Source organism: Cibotium barometz, chromosome 62 (assembly GCF_041138505.1).
Source record: "Cibotium barometz isolate CiBa-2024 chromosome 62, ASM4113850v1, whole genome shotgun sequence".
Classification (NCBI taxonomy): Eukaryota; Viridiplantae; Streptophyta; class Polypodiopsida; order Cyatheales; family Cibotiaceae; genus Cibotium; species Cibotium barometz.
The window spans coordinates 24,211,275-24,231,280 of record NC_141107.1 but is presented as its reverse complement, the minus strand read 5'-3'; the positions used below and the strand labels follow the sequence as shown (position 1 = coordinate 24,231,280).

Below are 20,006 nucleotides of genomic sequence, written 5' to 3'. Positions count from 1 at the left end.
GGATAGTCCTTATTTTGATAGATTGAAGAAAAGTATTTTTATGGATCACTCTAATAGGGGCCCATAACGAGTGAAAAATAATTTTCAATTAATTAGTAAGTTGATACTGGGATAGTTCTTATATTGATAGATTGAAGAAAAGTATTTTAATGGATCACTTTTAATAGGGGCCCATAACGAGTGAAAAATAAGTATTTTGATAGATTGAAGAAAAGTATTTTTATGGATCACTCTAATAGGGTGTAGAAAGTGGCAGACTGTGCACAGGCGGGAGTAGTGCCACAATTGGCATGCGGGTGCAGAACTAGTTTTAGTTATAAACATAGTATAGAATTTGGGATATTGGGACAATTCTTATTTTGGGATATTGGCACAATCCTTAGTTATAAACATAGTATAGAATTTGGGATATTGGGACAGTCCTTATTTTGATAGATTGAAGAAAAGTATTTTTATGGATTGCTCTAATGGGGGCCCATAACGAGTGAAAAATAAATTTTAATTAATTAGTTAGTTGATATTGGGATAGTTCTTATTTTGATAGATTGAAGAAAAGATTTTTTTATGGACCCATAACGAGTGAAAAATAAATGTCAATTAATTAGTTTGTAAATACGAAAACCTTAGAGGGCTAAAGACAATGTTAGGTTTTTTATCAGCCCATAATGAGGGAAAAATAAATTTCAATTAATTAGTAAGTTGTTGATAGGCGTCAATATGAAAACCTTAGAGGGCTTAAGACGATGTTAGGTTTTTCAACATTATTAATCAAGTGTTTTCCACCTGATTTTTCCAAATGTCATCTCATAATGTCAATCTCTAATTCAGATCGTAATCAGCAAATAATCTCTCTACGATCAACAAATAATCTCTCTTTGTCTCTCTTGCTTACCTCTATCTCTGATACGCTTCGCTCTACTGTTTGTTGGAACTCAACAGACCCCGCTTCCTCTCTCTTGAATCCATCAACACCCTGCAAAGATGTCTTACAATTTGCTGTAAAGCGAGGAGCCAAGGTAATTAATAGCCCTCTCTTTCATCTAGGGTCCAGTTTGATGATTTTGGAATCGTGGTGTTTTAATTAGCAGAAGAGGATTTGATTAGCGGGTGCCAATCTTTGATAATCCAACCTTAGAACATACCCAGTTAATCAAAATAATTATTTGGGAATATACCCACTTAATCAAAGTACTCTTTAATCAAAATAATTATCGAGAATATATATACCCACTTAATCAAAGTGCTCTCCCTTCTTTGAAGTCATTTGAGAGATACCAGAGGGATTACTTGCATTAGTATAATACCACCATGAAATGGAATAATAAATGGATAAAGATGAGAGGACAAAAATGGCAGACGTTTGGATAAATTTTGAGGTGGTTAACTTGAGCATACGTTTGAGGTTGTTAACTTGTTCATGAATCATCATTTTTGTTCATGACATGACAATCATCTTCGCGCAGCTTTTTCTGTCTTCCTTTGCGCCATAGCTAAGACCTTCAAAACCCTGATCATGAAGCGGTCTGTGGACGCCATCGCCATGACCTGCAAAACATTCATGATCCAAACCCTAGTCAGGAACAGATCTTCATCCAAAACCTTTAAAACCCTAACCAACCAAAGCCTCCGTCTGGCATAGCCAACCGAAGCCTCTGCGGGCATAGCCAAGCCTAATCGAGATTCCATATCCTCCATAGCCAGTCTTTCCCTCCCACTGCATTTTTGTCCGTTTGCCAAGGATAGGGTCGAATCTGGACGAGATGAGCCTGAGGGCTTCACAGAAGCCCTCTGCGGGGATTCACCTCCCTGCAGATGTAGACTGGAAAATGCTGGATAAGTCCAGGTTCTTCCTGCTGGGTGCAGCTCTCTTCTCGGGCGTCTCGGCAACTCTCTATCCTGTGGTCGTTTTGAAGACGAGGCAGCAGGTGTATGCAGGCAACACATCCAGTGTCAAATTAGGGTTTAACCTCCTGCGCAACGAAGGGGTAGGTGCTCTTTACAGAGGTTTTGGTACCTCTTTGCTTGGCACCATCCCTGCCAGAGCCCTCTACATGAGCACCCTTGAGATCACCAAAAGCAATGTAGGGTTTGCTGCCCTGCATGTAGGGCTTCCCGAATCGGCTGCCGCTGCCACAGCAAATGCTGCCGCTGGCCTCAGCGCATCCATGGCCGCCCAGCTTGTTTGGACCCCCGTGGATGTCATCAGCCAGCGGCTTATGGTTCAAGGCAACCAGAAAAACCCTAGCCCTAACCCCAGCGTCACCTGTAATTACAGAGGAGGCTTCGATGCATTCCGAACCATCCTCAGAGTCGATGGATTGAGGGGCCTTTACAGAGGTTTTGGCATGTCCATCTTGACGTATGCTCCTTCCAGTGCTTTATGGTGGGCTACTTACTGCATGACGCAGAGAACCATATGGAGGAGTCTAGGGTTAGGGATTAGCAGAAGCTCAGATGCAGAAGAACGGCATGTTCCCAGCTCTGCTTTGGTGGTAGGGGTGCAGGGAGTGAGCGCTGCATGTGCTGGAGGGGTAGCTGCCATAATGACAACACCATTGGACACCATCAAGACAAGGTTTCAGGTCATGGAAAGTGAGGAGAACAAGCGGCCCACCATCAGAGAGACGGTGAGAACTCTATTGAAAGAGGGAGGCTGGAGAGCATGCTACAAGGGGCTTGGCCCTCGGTGGGCTACTATGTCCATGTCTGCTACCACCATGATTACAACATATGAATTTCTCAAGCGCATGTCAACCAAACAAGACCGCAGCAGAGATGGTGAAGTCCGCTAGAAGTTTTACCATGGTGATGGACTGGTGAGACTTGACACATCAAACTTGGAGCCAGAGTTGCCAGGACAGTTGCCACTCTCAGAAACCATGCACTTGCAGCAGCATATTTTCTGCTTGTCTGGAGTTGTTTACCCCTTTGTACGGGCTATCAGTGGATTCTTACTCTCACGGGCATGTGATGGCCTGAAATGTGCATATTAAACCTATGTTCTATAGTGTTGCTCAGGCTTGTGTTTTTTGGAGAACGCTGGGGCAGCTGTAAAATATCCTTGAGAATACTTAACTTGTATACAACCACCTCATTATACATATTGAACAGTCCATGACATGAAAGGTACGATTGGTTTCTGCCTTGTATTTCAAATATTCAGTTACAGTTGTGCTTCTCAGATGGCAGTTTGCCAGTAAAATTTACTTGTTTTGGTTGTCATTTTCATTTTGTTTGTCTGAGCATGTGCATGTGTGGAGTTGTGTGAGATATGTTTCCCTATAGTCATTAGTATTATTATGTGTTTGAGCTACTCTGTTGGTAGGTATACCTAGCAGCTTTCCGTATTGAAGGGGACGGAGGAGGCTTTGGCATTAAAGATAAGCCTTTGTGGCTATATACGTTGTCGCCCTTTCTTTGTATGAGAGTTTATGAAAGATTTGGTGTGTTTCTTGGAGCTTATTGTCTTGATTTCTTTACTTAATCCACTCCTTAAGTCGGTTGATTATCGCCAGTGGATCCTAGCATTAGCTTTGATCCTTCCTGGCCCCGTGGTTTTCAACTTGTGCCACCTCTTCGTGCTACTATCATACATGGCCATTGTCCCCCCTTACACTCCTCTACAAGCCGAAAAGGCAGACTGGTGAGTGGATGCGCAATAGGCATGAAGATCTGAGTGGATGGGCTGGAGTGTGACTGTGTGAACAGCTCGTGTGAACTGTTGTCTGCCACAATTGTCATCTTGGCAACAGCTTCCAGGTGCTGTCTTGCCTGACTCGCAGCTGTTTCTCTGTGCTGAGTGTATATGTGGTTTTGGTTTGGATGATATCGTGCAATGCCTGCCTATCCTTCCTGTTGTTAGTATGTTTCAAAACCTGCTGCTCTATTTGGTGCCATGCTTGGCAAGGTCCAAGAGCATAGAAATTGAGAGAGAATCTCGAAAGGGGGGCATGCTACAAGTCTTAGTTTGGGCACCTTGTTCATGTCTTCATCACCATGATGGCTGGCTGCCCATGAATTTATCAAAAGCGAGTCCACTGATTAAGTGTGTTGAAACAGTTCCATATTTTTGAGACTAGCTAGGGCGAAGCACCCACTATGCAAGCTGTTCTTTTTAACCCTTACCTCAAAAGGGCATTAATACACACACGCGCCCTGAGGTTCAAGTTAGAAAATGTATATGCTCACTGGGCCAGAACCTACCCCCTTGTTTGCCATCTTAGTCCTTTCATAGCTGGTTTTCCTCCCTTTGCAAACCACATGTTTGGGGGGGACAACCATTTTGCGAGCGAAATCCCGGGCCAAGCAATGGGGAAAAAAAGTCACTAAAAAAAAAAACCTAAAACTAAGCATTAACGGAAAGATGTTTACTAAGAAAATAGAAAAACACCCCTCTATAAGATCTTGGATAACTCTTTACCTTCTTAATTGTCACAATCCTATTTAATTCAGTGTGTAAACACAAAGTTTCTATGTATATTTTGGAGCTTTATTAGTAGCCAAAGATTTGCTTTAAAAGCAAGCCCAAAAATACAATACTTACAATAATTAAATGTAGCGTAGTAGTATTGAACATCCAATTGTGCTTAGTGTTAGTAGTATTGAACATCAAAATGGGCTCAGACAAAAATTTCACCAAAGATGAAAGGATCAAAATTTCAACGTACAAGCCTAAGTGCTTGGTGGAGCTCTCTTTTAGTCCATGTTGCTTGGTGAACAAACTTTTGGTGGACCACATCCAAAGACAAAGTAAAGGTGTTTGCAAGGCATGCATTTTTAACCCTCTTGAACACGTTTCTGAAAGTCCTCACAAGTGCAGGATAGAAAAGTAGACATAACTACCTAAATAGGTCTCTTCATTTTTCTTGCTTCCTTCAGTTGATAAAGCAAATTCCACCACCACTACCCTACCATTGCGGCGTGTGGGGCGCACATTAGCATCGCCAATAGTGTGCAATGCAGCCATTCTTGCTTCTTGTTGTGGTTTGGTTTCAATATTCTGTAGATCAAAGCTTGCATCCCACAAGTTTCCACCTATATTATTGTGCAGTGGTGTCTTGGGTTGATGTCAGGATGCTCAAAAGATTCCTAAGGTTTTGAATCTTTTGAGATCTCCAAGATGAAGTTATCCTAGCCTCTCGAGACCCGAGAAGCTTTTGAACACTTGGTTGAGTTGAGTTGAGTGCTGATGTGGATGTAATTTTCAAGGCAGCCTTCAACATTTTGATCGGTGGATTGGTGGCCAAGTGTCTCCAAGTTATATTAGCCTCCTTCCCCATGAGGGTGCTTGGTTAAGGATTTGGTGAGGGGGGGAGCTGGATTAGTGATCCCCCATCGATGATGCTTTGCCTATGCCGGTTTCTCAAGCTAATACCTTGGTCCTGCAATGGTCCTCACATGTTGCATAGGTGCCAATACCGATAGGATTTTTAACTGTTAAGGAAACCCTACCCTAATGTGTCATGGGAAGTTGTCTATCCACCAAGCTCGAGCATGGCTCAAGTGCTCCATCGTAGCCGCTCGTCACCGCTGTCCTCTCGCACTCGTCATCATACCGAGGCGGTTGTTGTAATCCCACAGGTGATGCAAGCTCTCTCTCGCGAAGATCGTGTGGGATCTCCGCGAAAGAGGATCGTGTTGGTTAGCCTAATCACGAGAGAGAGAGAGAGAGAGAGAGAGAGAGAGAGAGAGAGAGAGAGAGAGAGAGAGGAAGCAAGAGGGAACAAGTTAAAGAGAATGTTTAGGAGAGGGAGAGCTTCAAACCCTAGCAAGCAAACACACACACACACAAGAGAGAGTAAAACACAAGAGAGAGTAAAACACAAGAGAGAGATGGATAGCTGCATTTTTTTCTATCTTCTTCTTCTCTACTCAACCAACATAACATAAAGATAAGAGTACACACTATATGGGTTAGTACTCAACTACTACAACTCAACTACTACAACATACAAGGGTCGGTTCATAATGTGAACCTGACTAAATGAGATGGCACTATAACTATGCCAGTTTCTAGTAATCCAAAATGGCTGTCACACAGCCTGTCATCCCATTGGCCGCATATCACCCATAATCTCACCAACCATGCCAGTGATGTAGATGCGGAAGCTATCACCTAGGCGGGTCATCAATGTCCGTTGTAGCACTAGTTGAGCTCGATATCTCAACACTCCCCCTCGAGCTCAACTCCACACACTGCACTCCAAGTAAGCTCCTAAACCTGTGGAGCTTCTCTGTGCCCAATGCCTTTGTGAAGATGCCAGCCACCTGATCCTCTGTGCTGACATATACCAGATCTACATCTCCTACTAGAATCTTCTTCCTCACAAAGTGATAATGCACCTCAATGTGCTTCGTTCTAGCATGATATACTGGGTTACTGGCCAACTGTATGCTGCTCATGTTGTCACAATATATGACAATTGCTCTATCCACGGGCTCTCCCATGCATGGTGAGGTGGGGGAACTTCAATATGAAGGTCGTGCACCAAGTGATCTCGCAAGAAGTAGAACATATTTCTATGACTCATTTTATACCTTGCCCACTCAATCGAGTCGACATGGAAAGTTGGAACGTATTCCGTTGCCCGCACTTGATAGTCCTGAGTGGCCATTGCTTGACACAGAAGTGATAGAGTCATACAGGACCAAAATGTTTAATGATATTAAATGTGCTATGAAGCCTAGCATTGGTGCAAGAAATGTCCACTTAAGTTTGTTTGTTCCAATTGCATGCTTTGTTTAACAAAGGTTGGAGAGTGAAATCATCAAAGGGAGATGATTTGATCGAATGTCGATTGAACACCTCCGACATTGCATTTCGGTGAGTGTTATGACATTCAAATGTATTTTTGTGAAACAGTTATAACACTTATTTGATTATACTCGAAAAATTATCCTAATGATATTTTGGAATCAGATACTATATTGCCAGGCAACATCTGTGCATGTCATTTACTTATAGAAGGTGGCGATGGATCAACAACAACTGGGAAAGCATGGACCAAGATACAAGAGATGGCAGCCACTCTTGCTTGATAGATATAGTTATGATTCGACAGGGTCACCCATCTTTGACATTGGAAGTGGAAGAGAATTGGACTCTCGAATATGTTAGGAAGGAATTAGAAGTAGCTATTCAGAATCCTCCACAGAGATCAATTTTGCTTCAAGCTTGATGGTCGGAAGCTAAGTAAAAGAAGAGAGCATCAGATCATTTGTAAAGATGTTGCAGCCCCACATGAATTGGAGGCACTAGAAGATATATGATGTGACCATGTATACGGTGACAATGTATTTTCCATATGCAATAAACTTATCTATTCAGAACATTGCTTTTGTAATGCTTTATTGTTTAAAACAATGTAATGAAGGCAAAAATTTCCTAATTGAATTTTTATGTACACAAAAAAGGCTTAAAGTAAGAAAACAAGCAGTGTGAAGGAACACAGTAGCAAATTTGATCCTCTGATTTTCAAATTAAAAGTGCATTTACAATTGATGTTCTCTCTCCAATAACACTAAATATGTGCAAAAAAATATAAATGTACATGTATAGCTGCATATTTACAAACGTACGTTTGTTGGAAGAAGGAAAAAACTATTTATTACTGGAACCCATAGGTATTGGCTTCAGGATGGAGCCATGGCTCTTCTCCCAAGTACGGAGCCCATGTAAGAGGCTCAGGGGGGCCTATCCCCCCTCGTGGATTGGGCGGGATGAAGTCCACTGGGCCGTCTGGAGGCATAACTTCAGCGACCTCGATCAACTTCGCAATCGTTTCCTCCCTGAACGTTTGGACGTCTAGGTCCACGTAGCGAGACATTGATGGAAACTGCCATCACAATTCATCAAGGCATAAATAAGATCAACATGACAATATACAAGAAGATAAACAAGAGTACGCATGCGTATGGGAGCTGAAAAATGCTTACATCCTCTGAAGGGAGCTGAAAAATGCTCCGTAGCAACAACATTGCATTAAGTGCAACCCTCCACCCACAGCTGTAACCATCTTCTTGTTTGGGGACACTAACCCTTCGGATGGTCGATCCAGGGTGTCGATGTCCATGCTCAGGCTCTCGTAAGTTGCCATTAGTTTCTTGACACCACTGTAAACAAAGACCAATCATTATCCTGATCAATCCGGACTTCTAACTCAAACAATGATATGTATCTTAATGATTTTTACTTACAGCAAAACATTGCCATGGACACTAGATGTTGAATTTGCAAGGTAAATGACATTGTCTTGCACATCGACTAGTACAAGACTCCAATGGGAACTGCATCACATCCAAATAGATTTCTATTAGTTTCAATCCAAAGGAAGCACTATATAACTCGTGTATGGTGATTCGTATAAACATCATGCAAGAGAGATAGAGAGACAAACTCACTTTTCATGATATGCCAAAAAAATACTCGAGCATCGTCCAGCTGGACCTCTCGAAACCAGTTCAGCACATCGAGGTACGGAACTGACTCTACTAGCAACAGTGTTGAGACTAGTGAATCAATCTGGAACACTCGTTGTTGTACATCCTCGGGCAATTGCGAAATAACAAAACTTCACAAGGAAACATATCAAGAGTGAGGCATAAACTTTAAGAGCCAAGAATGAAAAATTGTGGGAGGACAGAGAAAAGACTATACCTTAAAACACATCTGAGCACTTTGTCGTTGACTTCAGTTTTAGAATCAAACAAAATGTTTATTTCCTCAGCATGAATCGGGAAATAACATCTATGCCCTCTAATATTAAAGGGTACATAGAACTCCGGCAACAAAAATTGCAGCGCCTCCCAATTCATAGCGTGAAGTGCGCGAACATTTTCCCTTTTTGTTTGCAATGCAAGCATTGCAGCTTGATGTTCCCTTTGAGCGCTTGTCATTAAATTTGCTCGAGTCTGATGTTCATGATTTGGACCTCCCTCGGCCACCTCTTCAATTCTCACTTTTTGTACCGGACGGACATCCAAAATTTGTAACTGGTCTAAGTAACTTATCGTATCTGAAACGAAGGGCTACTAGGCTGAAAAAATCTTTGTTTATCACTGTCACCCTGTGTGCATGGGCAGCAAGAACGTAACTATCCAAAAAAAATTCGATCATCCAATCTTCTGTGGCCTCCTGCAAGCAAAACAGGGCCGATGCCTTCCACCTAAACAAAATTCCATTTTGCTCACAAATTCTCCTGGTAAGCCTCTGGAAAGGCAATCTTGGAATAGCAGCTGTCGGGTGCTTCATAAACTTTGTGATTTCTCGCAGAGCTGACGAATGCTCTGCGAAACGCCTTAGTCTAGGCTGCGTTTTGGATAATCGGGAAGGACTGCTTGATTTCCTCGATCTTGAGGCTTTCAGAGTGCCCATCTTCTTCCCACTAGATGAGAGAGCTGCATTGTTAATGGGTCTAGCTGTATGCCTTACACGAGCCATCTGAAAACGCAAGCAAGAGCAGAAAACTTAGCTATTCAGTAGTACACGATTAACAATTCACCATAAAGCGATAGAGGGTGGCCAAGAAAGCAATATGCACTTCCTCGCGTTATGGTGAATCCATTCACCATAACGCGAGATGAAGGCCCACCGAAACACAATAATCCTCCTCGCATTATGGTGAATTAATTGACACCAATAAGAGGCAGATTATCGTGCATCCTTTGAGCTTTGATCTTGCGTTATAGTGCTTGATTCACCATAACGCGAGACTAAGAGCCAATCAAAGCAAAACAATCCTCCTCGCGTTATAGTGAATCGATTTACTACAACGGGAGGAGGATTCTCGCGAATCTCTTACCATTCCGTCTTGCATTTTGGTCGATTCACCATAACACATAGAGCCGTATTGAGATTCTAATGACTCGTCGTCTGCTTTACGGTGAATCGAATCACCATGGCAGAGGGCAAACAGTCGAAGAGAAAACAATGGCAGAGGTCAAACAGTCAAAGGAAAAACAAAACAATCAAGGAATATACAAGAAACTCACAAAACAATCAAGTAATACACTTCCATCACATTCTATGAGTGGGAATGGATGGAGACTGTCGTGTAGGAGGTGAATTAATTGACACCAATAAGAGGTGGATTATCGTGAATCCTTTGCCCTTTGGTCTTGCGTTATAGTGAATCGATTCACCATAATGCGAGACTAAGGGCCAGTCAAAGCAAAACAATCTTCCTCGCGTTATAGTGAATCGATTTACCATAACGCGAGACTAAGGGCCAGTCAAAGCAAAACAATCTTCCTTGCGTTATAGTGAATCGATTTACTACAGCGAGAGGAGGATTATTGCGAATCTCTTACCATTCCATCTTGCATTTTGGTGATTCGATTCACCATAACACATGGAGCGTATTGAGATTCTAATGGCCGGTGCTTTAAGGTGAATCGAATCACCATGGCAGAAGGCAAATAGTCGAAGAAAAAACAATGGCAGAGGGCAAACAGTCGAAGAAAAAACAAAACAAACAAGCAATATACAAGAAACTTACAAAACAATCAAGTAATATACAAAAACTTACATTTCTTGCATGAGAATGGATGGACTGTTGTGCAGGAGGTGGAATATTGGTTCAGTACTGTGGCGGTAGTCGGAAGTCACCTGGAGGCAAGCAGGAGGACGGACAAGGCAAAATCGATAAGAGGACGAAAAGGTGGCGTGATTAACGGCTTTGATTAGTCTTTAGAGCAAACACACGTGCTGGCGGGCTGCCAGGGCGACTAGGCGGCGCTGACGTGTCGCATAGCATTAAAAAGGGCTTTGATTAAACTTTATAGCTTGTACACATGCTAGGTACATGGCGGATTGCCACGTGGCATTCATGGAATGGCGGGTGAAAACGCGGCGCTGACATGTCGCATAGCATTAAAAACGGTTTTTAATTGCTTCTCTAGGATACCCATCTCATTTATTGCCTCTCTTGGAGTTCGTATTCTCATTTATCTCCCCACCAACGGCCTTCATCTCCATCAATGACTGACTATCTCCTCCAACCCTCCTTCATCAATCATCCTCCTTCATCCTCCTGTATCAAACGTCAAAGACAAACCTCCAACCTTCTTCATCTCCATCAAAGATAACGAAAACCTCCTTCATCTCCATCTCCTGCGACGTTTGCATACAATTTGTTTTCCTGGTATTTTTATCTCTTTTGTGCTTCCTTCTTCTTTTGTTATTTCGTTCTTTTGGTTTAATTCGTGCAGAACTCCTTGCTTTGTCTTTTCATCGCGTAAAGGTGAATTGAAAACCTATGACTCCTCCCATTATGGTGAATTGACTGCGAAGAAGACTATTTTAATTCGTTTGACACTTCCTCTCTCAGTATGGGTACTTGAGAAGTATCTTTATTTGTAATTCACCATAACGTGAGAGGCGGTGCCAAAGGATGAGAAAGTCATCGTGTTGCGGTGAATCAATTCACCATAACGCGAGCGAAGGTCCCATATGAAGCACAATATTCCTCCTCGCATTATGGTGAATCGATTCACCATAACGCGAGAAGAGGTCCTTGACTAAGCTGCAATTTTATTTGCGTAAGGGAAAATAGATTCACTACAACGTGAGGAGGAATACCTAGATTCCTCCGGCATCTCCTCTCACGTTATGTTGAATCCATTCACCACACAGAGATTTGTTGTTTAAGATCGGCTGTCTCTTGATTCATTGCTTGAACTAATATTTTCCATGTCTTATCAGAAGAGAGCTTTGCCATGCCCTTTTCACAGAAGAAAATGCCGCTTGATGGAATACTCTTATGCCTTCTTATGCTTCTTGCACATGAACGTGCAATTAACAGATGAAGAATGTACAGAGCCGCATTTAACAAATGAAAGTGAAGACACGGTTTCTCGTCAGGCTAGTCCCACCGTTGAGGATGTTGCTGAAGAGGAGGACACTCCTCATGTGATTGAGGAGTTCAATGTTGAAGAAGAGAGGAAGCTCAGTTCGGCGGTTGATATTGAGGCAGTGAGAGAATGAAACATTGATATAGGTCAGCTTGTGATTGAATCACATGACTCCTCCCCCATTCCAACGCCATTACTCCCCTCCTACCAAGTAGGAGATTTAGAGTATATATTGCTGTGACAGACATACAACATGTATTTAACTTAAGGGAGGACCATTGCATAGCTTTCATAGCCCAAAATCTGGAGGTCGATGACAATTTTGTAGATGATGATGGGATAGATAAGTACTTACTAGTGGATAGCCATGTGAAAGACACCGAGTTCCTATCTGCTGGCAGCAACACTAAAGATAATCTATGCTGATGCCCTTAAATATGAAGGAAAAGATGCCACAGAGGAAGAGCTACAAGAAGCAAGGGAAAGACTGAATATTACCAACATGGGAGAGTTTAGGGATGTGCCAAGTAAGTCAGCGGAAACCGTTCCTAGTTCGAGCACTAATTTATGGCAAGAAGCCTTGCTTGAAGCAGATGAGAACCGGGAGGTTAGTTTTTTTTGTTGTGTTTTCGTACTTTTGTTGCGGATTTGGCTTTATCAACTTTGTCCTGAAATGTTTGGTGATGTTGTTTCTGGCTAATGCTCCTTTATTTTTTCAGTTGAAAATATATGAAGACACATTCCTCAAACATGCTTCAGGCAAGCGTATGGCGGGATTGGGCCACGATTCGACACTAGGAACATATATACATCGCCTAAAATTCCCTCAAATTGTGATATTTCACGCTAGCTTCTCCAAGGACAATGCAAGTTTTCCTTTGATGGCGATAAAGGCTCTATCCAGGTATTTAGGTGGCTATCACTTAAGGCTGAATGCAAACAAGGCAATACTTCTGGAGCGACAAGCAGCTGTTTGAATTTTTGGAGAGGGACCTGGAGTATATTCGTTAAGATGTAAATATTATTTAACATATGCTGCTTACGGCTTGGCATGTGGAATCACAGATCTTAATCTGTTGAGTGATTGCGGGAAGAAGCATCTTCTTAGAACAGCAAGGCCAAACCATTGATAGAGGATGAAGAAGATGATGCAGAAACTTCATCAAAAAAGGCTCGGCTGGGGGAAGTCTCTGCTCCAGATTAACAGATTTAGATTATTCCAGTTGCTAAGAAGTTTCTTCATATTTCTCAATACTCTTCTTGCTTACCATTAAAAACTATGAAATGTATATATATTGAAAACATTTATATGGGACATAGATGAAATGTGAGATCCCTGTCCCCACCGCGCAATGGATTCGGGGTACTAGCAGCGGAAGTAGCACTTCATGCGCGGGGCAGGGTCCCACACTCGGGGCCTCGTCCACGGATATCCGGACAAGAGACTAATCCGTCGGTTTTTCCAAAACCGAACCCGAAAAAACTTCCCTTACCCGGAAAGCATGGGCGATTCCACCAGGATAACTTTTTACTCTAACGTAGTCAAGATCATTACTGATCACGCTGATCCGACTGCACCTATAAAGATACTCGATCGGATCGAGGAAGAAACTTGCACTTGGATCATTGGGATCAACGCTTTTTTCCCCATCAAGAGGCACAGCCGTTGATTCCTATCCATATAACAATTACTATCCGGGATTTACTTTATCTATCGTAATAACAGAAATTGAGTCTCGATTTACGGATCCATCAGTCCAGCCTAACCCCATCCAGTCCCATGGGTTAGCCAACCGCCCAACCACTGTAGTGATGGGATCCAATTAAGAATTTGGTTAGGTTTTGTCCCGGGTACCAAGGAAAAGAGTTCCAAGGCCCCCTAGCCGGAAGTTCATGCAAACATAAAACTAGTCACACCACTTACACACCCAATATGAAATTGCCTTTTTCTTAGCATCAGCTAACTTTAAAACAATCCTTTAATGAAACCATTATGTCACTGATGACAATCCTCAAAGTCTCTGGTTGAATCCTTATTTCCAGTCATTCATTCATCGGTATACTTATGGCATCATTGGCAATCAGAACGCTCACCACCTGTTCACTCAGGGGCCTTTTCCATAGTTCCTCGCTCATAGTAACCGGCAATATATTCATATAATAGAATGGAATCTCCGTGGAAGATCAGCAAGAACAACCCACAGATCCATATAAAAGAGCCATGGACTCATCCGTTGGAGGACCAGCAAGGTCAATCAACCAGATCCATGCCCGGTTTCAGAAAACAACTCTTACTCCTTGTTCCAATATCTTCCACGACACACGTGTGGGTATCTTCGGCAACCCAGAGCCCGAGCACCGTATGGTAAGCACCCTCTAGGATCCTTCGCAGGTAACCTAGCGCTTCACTCATAGGCCGCTTCCTTGGTCCCTCATCCACCGTACCGGAAGCTCACCATTTAAATTGAACCGAGGCTGGTCAAGACCTCGATCGACCTTGCTACGTGAGACGTCCTCCTCCGTCAGCAGTTGTAAGTTTATCAGTTTGGTCTTTCATGACCTTAATCCTCAAGACGGTCAAAATGCTTCCCCAGCATTCTTGACATAAAACAGTCATTTACAAACAGTCACAAAATACAGTTTCTATAACGAACTCTCGTCTTTCCACATTATCCACTCTCGGACCACATTACTTATTCCACATTGCATTCAATGTGTACTCATTCTCATCCATTCACTCATATAGACTACACATTATTTCACATACACCTTCACATTCATTATTCTACATACATATCCATGTTCGTACGTCCACATCATACTTCCAATTTCACATTCATACATACGCATCTACATGCATACATCCACATCCACATTCATACATCCATACTTCCATTTCCACTTCCACACATCCACATTCACATTCATACATCCACATTCACATGCATACATCCATTTTCACATCCTCATTCATACATCCACATTCACATACATACATCCACATCCGTATCTACATCCATACATCCACATCTTCATTCACATTCACATCCATACATCCACGTCTACATACATACATCCATTTTCACATCCTCATTCATACATCCACATCCACATATATACATACACATCCGTATCTACATCCACATCCACATCCACATCCACATTCACATTCATACATACACATCTACATGCATACATCCACATCCACACTTTCATTTCCACATCCACACATCCATATTCACATTCATACATTCATATCTACATTCATACATCCATATTACATCCATTCACGCCCTAACACATCCCATATACATCTTATCCCATCAGATACACTCTCTACCTCATCCCATACACATCTTAACACATCCTAACTCATCTTAACACATTCTATCACATCTCATACACCTCTTATCATATCCTATCACATCTCATACACATCTTATCACATCTTTTCACATCTCGTACACCTCTTATCACATCCTATCATCACTTCCCATACGCATCTTATCACATCTTATCACATCTCATACACCTCTTATCACATCTTATCACATTTCATATCTTTTTATAGAATACAAGAGAATTCTTATATTTGATATAAGATTTCTCTACACATTTATTTATGCATAAATTCCATTTAAGGAGACTAACATTTTCGAAATAAAAATCAATCTTTTATGCATGTTCCTATGCATAAATTCATTTTAAATGAAAATGACACTTTTGAATTAAAATTCCATCTCTTATGCATCTTCCTATGCATAAACTCAATTTAGATGAGAATTGACACTTTTGAATTAAAAATCCATCTTTTATGCATCTTCCTATGCATAAATTCCATTTGGATGAGAATAACACTTTTGAATTGAAATTTCATTCTTTTATGCATCTTCCTATGTATAAATTTAATTTAGATGAGAATGACACTTTGAATTTAAAAATCAATCGTTTATGCATCTTCTTATGCATAAATTCAATTTGGTAGGAATTACACTTTTAGAATAAAAGAATTTCTCTTATGCATCTAAGTTATGCATAAAATCCATTTATGATGAAAATCACACTTTTAGTATAAAAAGAATATCTTTTATGCATACCTCTATACATGAAATCCAATATCATCATTCTAGATGAATATCATCACAGGGACTCGTCCCAATCATCCACATTGTGGTTTCGCTCAGGTTATTATATTTCAACTAAATCTCAGAAATCATCATTTTTCAATCAGAATCCAAATCAATTCATCAATTCTCAAACAAAATTAAAAATCATATCAACCACATTCGAAATCATCATCTGGATAGCATTAACGCTTATAATTTCAAGTCTTAGATTTACTCATATATATATTGTCAGTAAAGAGCTGCAGTTATACTCTCGGTATATACGGGTAGTCACGGTCCTTAGAATTATAAGGTAAATACCATCATGTCTAGGCCTCAAGCAAGTCAGGGATTCTATATAATTGCGGTACTTCCATCTGAAGACCAATTACCAAATTACGAATTTCAGTTTGAATATCAAATTGTATGAATTATATCACACAATTACAACCTTTTTGTGTTTCTTGATAAATTTTTGACATATTTGTCTTCTCAGTTGATCTTTATTAATTCGCTCTGATACCAACTGTAAAATCCCTGTCCCCACCGCGCAATGGATTCGGGGTACTAGCAGCGGAAGTAGCACTTCATGCGCGGGGCAGGGTCCCACACTCGGGGCCTCGTCCACCACGGATATCCAGACAAGAGACTAATCCGTCGGTTTTTCCAAAACCGAACCCGAAAAAACTTCCCTTACCCGGAAAGCACGGGCGATTCCACCAGGATAACTTTTTACTCTAACGTAGTCAAGATCATAACTGATCACGCTGATCCGACTGCACCTATAAAGATACTCGGTCGGATCAAGGAAGAAACTTGCACTTGGATCATTGGGATCAACGCTTTTTTCCCCATCAAGAGGCACAGCCGTTGATTCATATCCATAGAACAATTACTATCCGGGATTTACTTTATCTATCCTAATAACAGAAATTGAGTCTCGATTTAGGGATCCATCAGTCCAACCTAACCCCATCCAGTCCCATGGGTTAGCCAACCGCCCAACCACTGTAGTGATGGGATCCAATTAAGAATTTGGTTAGGTTTTGTCCCGGGTACCAAGGAAAAGAGTTCCAAGGCCCCCTAGCCGGAAGTTCATGCAAACATAAAACTAGTCACACCACTTACACACCCAATATGAAATTGCCTTTTTCTTAGCATCAGCTAACTTTAAAACAATCCTTTAATGAAACCATTATGTCACTGATGACAATCCTCAAAGTCTCTGGTTGAATCCTTATTTCCAGTCATTCATTCTCATCGGTATACTTATGGCATCATTGGCAATCAGAACGCTCACCACCTGTTCACTCAGGGGCCTTTTCCATAGTTCCTAGGTCATAGTAACCGGCAATATATTCATATAATAGAATGGAATCTCCGTGGAAGATCAGCAAGATCAACCCACAGATCCATATAAAAGAGCCATGGACTCATCCGTTGAGGACCAGCAAGGTCAATCAACCAGATCCATGCCCGGTTTCAGAAAACAACTCTTACTCCTTGTTTCAATATCTTCCATGACGCACGTGTGGGTAACTTCGGCGACCCAGAGCCCGAGCACCGTATGGTCAGCACCCTCTAGGATCCTTCGCAGGTAACCTAGTGCTTCACTCATAGACCGCTTCCTTGGTCCCTCATCCACCGTACCGGAAGCTCACCATTTAAATCGAACCGAGGCCAGTCAAGACCTCGATCCACATTCACATACATACATCCACATCCGTATCTACATCCATACATCCACATCCACATCTTCATTCACATTCACATCCATACATCCACATCTACATACATACATCCATTTTCACATCCTCATTCATACATCCACATCCACATATATACATACACATCCGTATCTACATCCATACATCCACATCCACATTCACATTCATACATACACATCTACATGCATACATTCACATCCACATTCATACATCCACATCCGTATCTACATCCATACATCCACATCCACATTCATACATCCACATCCGTATCTACATCCATACATCCATACATCCACATCCACATTCACATTCATACATACACATCTACATGCATACATCCACATCCACATTCATACATCCACACTTTCATTTCCACATCCACACATCCATATTCACATTCATTCATCCATATCTACATTCATACATCCATATTACATCCATTCACGCCCTAACACATCCCCTATACATCTTATCCCATCAGATACACTCTCTACCTCATCCCATACACATCTTAACACATCCTAACTCATCTTAACACATTCTATCACATCTCATACACCTCTTATCATATCCTATCACATCTCATGCACATCTTATCACATCTTATCACATCTCATATACCTCTTATCACATCCTATCACTTCCCATACGCATCTTATCACATCTTATCACATCTCATACACCTCTTATCACATCTTATCACATTTCATATCTTTTTATAGAATACAAGAGAATTCTTATATTTGATATAAGATTTCTCTACACATTTATTTATGCATAAATTCCATTTAAGGAGACTAACATTTTCGAAATAAAAATCAATCTTTTATGCATGTTCCTATGCATAAATTCATTTTAAATGAAAATGACACTTTTGAATTAAAATTCCATCTCTTATGCATCTTCCTATGCATAAACTCAATTTAGATGAGAATTGGCACTTTTGAATTAAAAATCCATCTTTTATGCATCTTCCTATGCATAAATTCAATTTGGATGAGAATAACACTTTTGAATTGAAATTCCATTCTTTTATGTATCTTCCTATGCATAAATTCAATTTAGATGAGAATGACACTTTGAATTTAAAAATCAATCTTTTATGCATCTTCTTATGCATAAATTTAATTTGGTAGGAATTACACTTTTAGAATAAAAGAATTTCTCTTATGCATCTAAGTTATGCATAAAATCCATTTATGATGAAAATCACACTTTTAGTATAAAAAGAATATCTTTTATGCATACCTCTATACATGAAATCCAATATGATAAAAGTAACACTTTTACAATAAAATAATCAACTTTTATGCATACCTCTATGCATGAAATTCAAATATGATAAAAGTCACACTTTTATAATAAAATAATCAACTTTTATGCATACCTCTATGCATGAAATTCAAATATGATAAAAGTCACACTTTTATAATAAAATAATCAACTTTTATGCATACCTCTATGCATGAATTTCAAATATGATAAAAGTCACACTTTTATAATAAAATAATCAACTTTTATGTATACCTCTATGCATGAAATCCAAATATAATAAAAGTCACACTTTTATAATAAAATAATCAATTTTTATGCATACCTCTATGCATGAAATCCAAATATGATAAAAGTAACACTTTTATAATAAAATAATCAATTTTTATGCATACCTCTATGCATGAAATCCAAATATGATAAAAGTAACACTTTTATAATAAAATAATCAACTTTTATGCATACCTCTATGCATGAAATCCAAATATGATAAAAGTAACACTTTTATAATAAAATAATCAACTTTTATGCATACCCCTATGCATGAAATCCAAATATGATAAAAGTAACACTTTTATAATAAAATAATCAACTTTTATGCATACCCCTATGCATGAAATTCAAATATGATAAAAGTAACACTTTTATAATAAAATAATTATTAATTATGCATAACATAAAAATCAATTTCTCCATGATTACAATAAAATTCTTTCAATTAATCTAGGATGATAATTCTTAGAATATGGTAGGAAGTTCTCTTTTCATGCTTTGAATGAAATTATTTTATGTGTAATTTTTATAAAATTTTTGCCATAGCTCCGCTACTATGACTGATAAATCTCAATTTATTTTGAAGGATAAAGCTTATCATTAAGGGAATGATTAGAATGATCCCTAATTGGATCATTAACCCAATAATGGATTGAATCATCAATATTCATGAAATACATAAACTAAAAGCATAGAAAAAAGCCATTAATTTTACCTCAAGCATAGATTAATCTTGGATTAAGGAAAAGCTTTATGAAAAGCTTCATTTGGATTGAGA

The 20,006-nt window shown here is 40.1% G+C and overlaps 1 protein-coding gene across 1 annotated transcript; it reads left to right on the top strand.

Annotated features, from left to right (window-relative positions):
• Positions 1-1,364: 1,364 nt before the first annotated feature.
• On the top strand, positions 1,365-3,202 carry LOC147604275 (uncharacterized). Its single transcript, XM_086795473.1, has one exon. It carries the CDS (start codon positions 1,761-1,763, stop codon positions 2,790-2,792), a length of 1,032 nt encoding a protein of 343 aa, XP_086651599.1. The 5' UTR covers positions 1,365-1,760; the 3' UTR covers positions 2,793-3,202.
• Positions 3,203-20,006: the final 16,804 nt, after the last annotated feature.

Excerpts from the sequence above, each read along its gene's own strand:
- LOC147604275 (XM_086795473.1), top strand. The coding sequence starts at position 1,761 with ATGAGCCTGAGGGCTTCACAGAAGCCCTCTGCGGGGATTCACCTCCCT.